The sequence below is a fragment of the Mus caroli genome, chromosome 2 (assembly GCF_900094665.2).
Source record: "Mus caroli chromosome 2, CAROLI_EIJ_v1.1, whole genome shotgun sequence".
Classification (NCBI taxonomy): Eukaryota; Metazoa; Chordata; class Mammalia; order Rodentia; family Muridae; genus Mus; species Mus caroli.
In genome coordinates, this window is record NC_034571.1 from 57396135 (window position 1) to 57403652 (window position 7518).

Consider the following 7518-nt stretch of genomic DNA (forward strand, 5'->3'; position numbering starts at 1 on the left):
ACACACACACACACACACACACACACACACACACACAAGTTTCTAAACTATTTATTGCTTTAGGTCCAAGCAGACTGAGTATAGAAGCATGGTAACACTCAAGAGTAATGGTTACTACAACCAGAATTGAGGAGAAAATGTTTAAAAAATTAATATACCAAACAGAAAAGTCTAAGAAGCATATTTTATCACATATATATCCCCATATTAGGAGGTAAAAGAAAAAAGAGAGAGTTGTAGGCACAATTCCTTTTGTGTGATAAATTTTGAAATTAAAAAATCATAGTTGGGAAATTGAGATGGTTTAGCAAGTAAAGGTTACAGCCAGTAGGCTTGACTACCTGAGTTTGGTCTCAGGAACTCCTATGGTAGAAGGAAAGAATCAACCCCTAAAGATTGCCCTCTGACATCCATACAAACATGCCTACATACATACACAGAGGCACACATATGAAATAAATAAATGTGAAAAATTATAGCTAACATGTATTGAGTGCTTATATATCACTCCTTAGGGTAATGTACCATAAAAACAAACAAACAAACAAACAGACAAACAAACAAATGGAGGAAGAAAGGGTGATATTCATAAAATGTAAATCATGACTCAAAGAAGGCTATAGAGATTTTTTTTTTAATTCTAAGACCTCTGAAACTTTCTAGTTCTGGTTTTCATTTTTATCATCTTTGTAAATCTCTTGAAGCAAGAAAGTGTGTATGATTGGCATCAGGATAGACAAAGGGAAGCCGAGGGATATTGTGCTGACTTTTTACCTGGTTCCATCTTCATCCTGGAGTAAGGGTGCAAGGAAAAAAATCCTCAAGAGAGAATAAATGGAGGCAGGAAAATAAAGGGAGTCAGTCAGGTGAAGGGGCAGAAGCCAAGGACCACATGGCCTGCAGGGCAGAAAGGCATGTTTGTCTTCAGTTTAGATTAAAATTAAAATGAAAATGAAATACCTTAGGATTTCCAGAAAGAGCTGCAACACATTTATTTTTAATATGTAAGTGAGCTAAACAGGAATTCTCATTCACTACTCCACTTCCACTCATTCCCACTGTCTGCGTCTCTTCTCTCCCCCACAACTTCTTTAAAGTGAAGGCTGATTCTTTGTGGACTTCCACCTGAGAACAAAAAGACCCCTCTGCCCCAACTCTATTCATTTCACTTATACGTGAGCGACAGAGACCTTTCTCCATAATGATGGCTGGGGCCATGTGTTTTAGGGTGTGTAGAGTGACAAATGATTCCTTGTTTGCCTGTCTGAGGGAAATTGAGACTACTAAGCTTTGTAACTTCAGCAACAGCAAGTGATAGGAGGTATTTTGGGGGACCCAGTGCATTGAGTTGATAAATAATGGAATAGATGGATATTTCTTGACTTCTGTTACCTTGCCAAGTAGCTCCTGGACTAGCAACCCAAGGGCACAGGAGACAAATGTACGGTGGTGACATTTCTGATGACGTGGTATAGGGGGCCTACCTAGCTTTTTCTTCTCCTTTCTGTTCCGTTACTACTTTTCCTTGACTTCCCATGGGAAGTCTTCACTTTTTCATACTTTTTAGTTCATTCCTTCCCATGGAAGAAATGTGAGTAAGGTTGGGCCTGGTCCCCAGCCTGGACATGGTGAAGGTATGGACACAAGAAGACAATGCTGCTCAGGTGACATGCTGAGGTGTCCGCAACAATGAAGAGGCAGTGACTTTACAGTGCAGATAGCAGGCCTAAGCATTGTTTACTTCTGCAGTAGAAGTAAATGAATGCAAAAAAATTCATCTTGAGGTTAATTTGATTATTTCACAATAACAGGAAATTACTTAGAGAATTATCTTTTCCATTGAAAATAGAAATCTATGTTATAAAAAAAACACAGGACTTTTATGTTATATATAGTTTATAACATATTTTTGAGTATGCTATTCATAAAAAACTTGGAAAGAAGATAAAGATTGGGATTATATGTAATTACACAAATGTCTATATCTATAAATGTAAGTATAGACCCAAATATCTATCCTTATATGCTATTTGCAATGGATAAATATGCTTCTCATTGGGAATATTCTTCAAAGTCCAAAGGGCAACACTTGTGGACAGAAAAGGCTGTCTCAACAAAATTCATGTACTTTTGCTTCCAAAAACTGTTAATTTTTGAGGGAGCAGAATATCCATCTCAAGCTCTGGTGAGTATCTGCAAAAGCCAGAGGCTGGTTTCTACTAGACTGGATTAAAGGGGTCAGAGACCTGGCCAGGCACTCAGAAGCTCCTGGTTGGAGGGAGTGTGTCCTCTAAGAATTGAGGTGAGAGTCTAGCTAAATAAAATGACAATAGGAGGATACACCTTGATGGCCCAGGGGAAATCTTGTGCTTTAGGACATAAAGATGCAAGCTAAAAATTAAAAGTGCAGCTCCAAGGAGACTGCCTTCATCAGGTTATTCTGCACATTGCAATTCTGTGAAAGGACGTGGACATTTTTGAACTCTTCAAGCTTTTGTACGTTGTACATGTTTCAATTTTAAAAAGCAACAGAGAATTCAGGACTGACGTGTTCGCTGGCTCAGGCTGGACCACTAACCCTTATGCAGAGTCAGTTCACTTTACCCACAGATGTTCCCTGGTTCTGATCAACTTTGAGCATTTGTTCTTCCCAGATCCTATAGTCCAGTCTCTGTCACTGTTACATGACATCTCTGCTTTAAAAGCTCACATTGCTATTCATAAGAAGGTTTGGAATGATAGGGACATAGTTTATTACCAATTGATAATATTAAAATTAAAACTAGTTTCAAAATCAGTGCATAACATCTTCTAGGTCTCAGTCAAGTGACATTGTTGCCAGCCTAAGCCTTTCTGTACAAAAAAAGAAAAAAACAAAAACAAAACAAAAAACCTAAAACAAACGAACAAACAAAAAAAAACCAACCAATTTACCTTGATAATGTTTGTGTAACTGTAACAAGCCTCTTAATTGAATAGCTAGTTGCTACTATATATAGAACAAGAGTTTAACTTTTTTCCTATATGGCTATTCCTGAGATTTCTATTCTGAACATCTTCCTTAAATTTTTTGGAAGCACTATTTAGTGATTTCAAAGCCTCCATAGGTTCTTTTTTTAACGTTTCTATTCTTACTCATTATTTTTTCTTGCTACCAGGCAAATCTAGTAATAGAAAACAATGCTAGTTAAAAATATAGTCTTGAGAGGCCTATCAAAGCTTGTCTTCTGCGTGTATTTTGGGGGGTGGTGGGAGGGGTACAGAATAGCTCTCAGGTTTTTCTATTGCTGAAAAAGCACTGTAAAGCTCTTCCTACCCTTAAATCTCCAGTATTTCTGGTCTTACACACAACATAACTGTGAACTCATACGTCTTCTTAGAAATAACAGGCTTACTTTGGAAAATAGGCACTTAGGAAATGTTCACCCATTTGAGTTCACACATTGGTACATTTTCCAGGCTACGCTAGGCAGATGGAGTGAATCAGAAAATTTCTTACCTCTTGAGGGACGTAAGACAATGCATATCACCACTAAAGCAAGCGCAGCCAGGGTGGTAACTCCAAAGACAGTTTTCAGCCATGTCTACATAGAAGAAAGAAAATTCGGTTTGGGCTTAGTTCCTCCTGAAAATTGGCAAGATTTTGTCTAACCCTAGATCCTACTTCTCCTTCCCCACAGAGCTTTTGATTGTGTTCCACTGATCTGGCGGTAATTGCTGGAGCCTTTCCAGTTCTGCTAAGACAAATGTTTCTACAGTATATTTAGAGCCATTTTCTAATCCTAACACACACCGGGAAGTGATACTCAACACACACATCCCCACCTTCTCTAAAGAAGAGAAAACTCTGACCATACTCAGCCCAGGCAGCCTCTACTCTGTGGCCGTCCCCGAGACGGCACGCACTAACCTTCATTTTTCCAGATGTTTTTGCAAGTTAGCTGATTTTCACTGCACAGCGTGGGTCACCGCATCTGTGAAAACTGTTGAAAAGAAGCAAGTCTGTCTTCCACTTGGAAGCTGAAGTCGGGACATGAGTTGCTTACCCGCCCCCTCCCTTTTCCACGGACTTTTGACTACCGTGCCAAATTTCGAAAGATTTCTGTAAAATTAGAAACAGATTTTGGGGGCGTTCTTGGCCTTTAAGTGAACTATGAGTGGATGGAGGGAGGCTCTAGAGCTCTCTCATCCTTGTAAATTTACACCAACATCTGCTTAAATTGTCATACAGAGGCCATTTTATTTCACCTTTTTGTTATTGTTCAGGTTTATGTTTCATTTTCTCCTCAAAAATCACTCGAGTCACTTTGGTAACAATCTTTTCTACACTTCTCTTGTTTGCAGCTGAGAGGAAGGATTTCAAATGAAGAAACTTTTTGAGGGTGCATTGTACATATCAAATTTTGGGGGAAGGGAAGAACAGTGGAGCCAAATCCGGCTTTGTGAGAGGTACACTGTGTGACTGCACACTCTCCTCCCGGGAGCCTCTGAGGTGCTGCAGGCACAAATGTTTTTCTTTCAGCACAATTTCTTTGTCCATATAGCACCATATGCACTTTCAGTAAATACAGAAGTTTAAAAATTCAACTGTCTAAACCCACGGCTGCTTTCCTTTAAAGAAATGAAGCGCCATCTGTTGAAATGTAGTATGGGTTAGGTGTGTTTGCACAGGCTAGAAAGATGGAAAGATCAGCGGGAATAATTTGCCAGCAGACCTTTGGAAGAATGGAAATGGCTTTACAAGAGTGATATTTTTGCTTTGCTCTCAGAATATCTTCTGAGAAAGGAGAACATTTAGTAATTATAAAGACCTTAAAATAAATTTTAAAAAGGCAAGTGAAAAGAGAAGTCATGTGTACTTCATTTTGGCTAAGTCCACATATTTCAAAGTGATCGGTCATCTTGGCAGATCAGTAAAATGACTGAATTCACAGCACGCACACACACACACATATAAATGCACACACACACACAGACACACACACACACACACACCAATTTTTTTTAAACCTTCTCTGTGGTCCAGAGCAATTTCCTAGGACAGATTCCTGGTTTCCACATGGACACTGTTGCTAGAATACGGTGTCTCCAGTTTTTCCATTGCTGGCTTTCTCAAGAAGCTTGTAATATCTTTGCCTGACTATGCTAAGTTTCATGCTGATCTTTCACAAACTGTGTATGAAAAATAATGAGAAAACATCACTGTTCTATGTTGATGTTTGCTTTAGTTGACTGCTCTGGCTGCCACAGGAAACTTTCTCCACCACAAACCGGCACAGTGGCTTGTGAACTTCCTCCCTGCCATTCTCCAGACAGCTGTCCCTGAATTCTAGCCTTAGGAAAGTTCTGGTGAGCAGAGTGAGTCACTTGTATGCATTGGCAGAGAAGAGTCCTCGCAGCCCACTGCAGCTCCCAGATGAACCCCACTCCCCATGCGGTTAATGAGCTATAGATTTACAAATTGAAGCAGTACCGGGCGTCATCACAGGTGTACAGTGCACTTACAGACATCTCTATGTGCCTTGATGGTGAGGCGTCAATCTGAGAGAAAGCCATCAGCCGGGTCCCACGTGAACTGCCCTCTAGAGAGTCTTCTCAAATTTGTTGCTTTCTTTGGAACATCCACATAGTACTTTCTCAGAACTTCTGTCCCAGCTCCCCAACGCCCCCCCCCCCAAAAAAAATCAGCAAGTCCTTTGTAGTGAGTGATTTCCAAGACCTTCTTTTCTGGACAGAAACTAAATGCAATAAGTGATTAAGGTATAATTAAAATGCATACTGCTAGCTTTAGCAATTAGTCATTGTCACATGACTGGTAATGGGTACCACTTAGGACTCCAGAGACTTGTCTGACAGGTTTTATGGAGAAATTGGGACATCTTAAGAAGCAACATTAAATTGAAAGTACTAGTATACAGGGACATTTTAAGGTTGAATAAACATTTTATTTATGTTTGTATTTTCTTTAGAAAGCTGGTTGAATCTAACTAAAACATCTGGAATAGTTCTAGCTGTTTGAACTCTTTTAAGGAGGATGTGACTGGGTAAATAAATAAAGATGGTCTCTTGCATATAATTTCATAAATTAGGAATATATTTCTTGTAACAGAGTTATAGATGGGCTTCTGATCTAGGTTATATCTAAGAGAGGTGTTCAAAAGGTGTGTACATTTAACCATTCAATAGCTTTACCTTTCTCTCTCTCTTTTGGGGTCAAAATAAAAATACTTTTAACAAGGTTTTTGTTCTTGCTTTTCCACTAAGTAAAGATGTGTGTGTGTGTGTGTGTGTGTGTGTGTGTACAAAGATAACCATGAGAGGGTCTGTTTACTCAGTGAGCATGCTCTCCTATAAGCATGCAAGGTTCATTCATTTTTTTTCCTATCTTGGAGCTCCTGCTGAGTATTTCAGCCTGGAGGTGAGCTTGGAAGGAGCACCCTGATTAGTTGGACATTTCTGTATGGACCTGTGAAAGGGGACAGAAGAGACATGTGATGCATTTGCATTATCCTAAAACACAATCGTATCATTTGTCAGCATGAGAACTTTTCTCATGAAGCAAATCTGAAATTATACAGAAACAGACAGAATGACATGGATCCATTAAAAGTTAAAGGCATAGTAGCATAATATAGGCTATGATCCACCTCTTTCCAAATAGGGGACATGTAAGGCTTAGTTTGGAATATGATGACATGAGAACATTGAGTAAGTGAGCAATTCTACATCTCCAGGCTATGAATAGATCTTGCTAAAGGTATTTACTAACAAACAGTAGTTGTTTTTCAAAAAACGACTCTGTAGTAGTTTAGAGCTGGAATGGCCGCTAGAGACTCATATTGAAGGGTTGGCCCATAGCTGCTGGAATTGAGGGGAGGTATGGAACACTCTAGAAACTTAAGCTGAAGTGAAGAAGCTAGGCCACTGGGAATGTATCCTTGGAGGAGACATACGGGAACCCTGGCCCATTCCTGTCTGCGTTTGCTTCCCAGGCACCATCAGGTGAGCAAGTTTGCAGTACCACCCTTTTGCCATAATGTTTTGCCAACCACAGACTGAGAAACGATGGAGTCAGCAAATCACAGGCTGAAACTGTGATTCAAAATAGACCTGTTTTCCTTGAAACTACTCATGTCCATTGATGGAAATGATGAAAGGTGATCAACACAGTTTTCCCTAAAAACACATTTAGTTATGATTCTTGAGAGCATAAAAAAGGTACATTCTAAGAACATAAGTAAAGATCATACATTTTTTACCTAGGGGTGCGAATGAAAGGTTAATTTATTAAATAAAACAGCAATGTCCTTTAACGAACTAGTTATAAGAAGCATAAGGCTACAGGTGGAGGCTATACTAGAAACCTGGATTGTATACTCTTTCAATTACAAATTTGTTCCTAAAAAGTCCAAAAGCTATAGGGCTGTTGCTTGGGAAGCATGCTTAGCCAGGACATCAAAGTCTCTCTGCTTGATCCTCAATAGAGAATGAACAAACCTAAGAGTTCCTAAAAGCTTG

At 39.3% G+C, this 7518-nt stretch overlaps 1 protein-coding gene across 1 annotated transcript in view; it reads right to left on the reverse strand.

The window, feature by feature from the left end:
• The window catches only part of Fap (fibroblast activation protein alpha), a 73664-nt gene extending 70074 nt beyond the window's left edge, over positions 1 to 3590 (reverse strand). The window contains 1 exon segment of the mRNA XM_029484882.1: positions 3500 to 3590. Coding sequence (XP_029340742.1) covers positions 3500 to 3590 — 91 coding nt within the window.
• Between the last annotated feature and the right edge of the window lie 3928 nt (positions 3591 to 7518).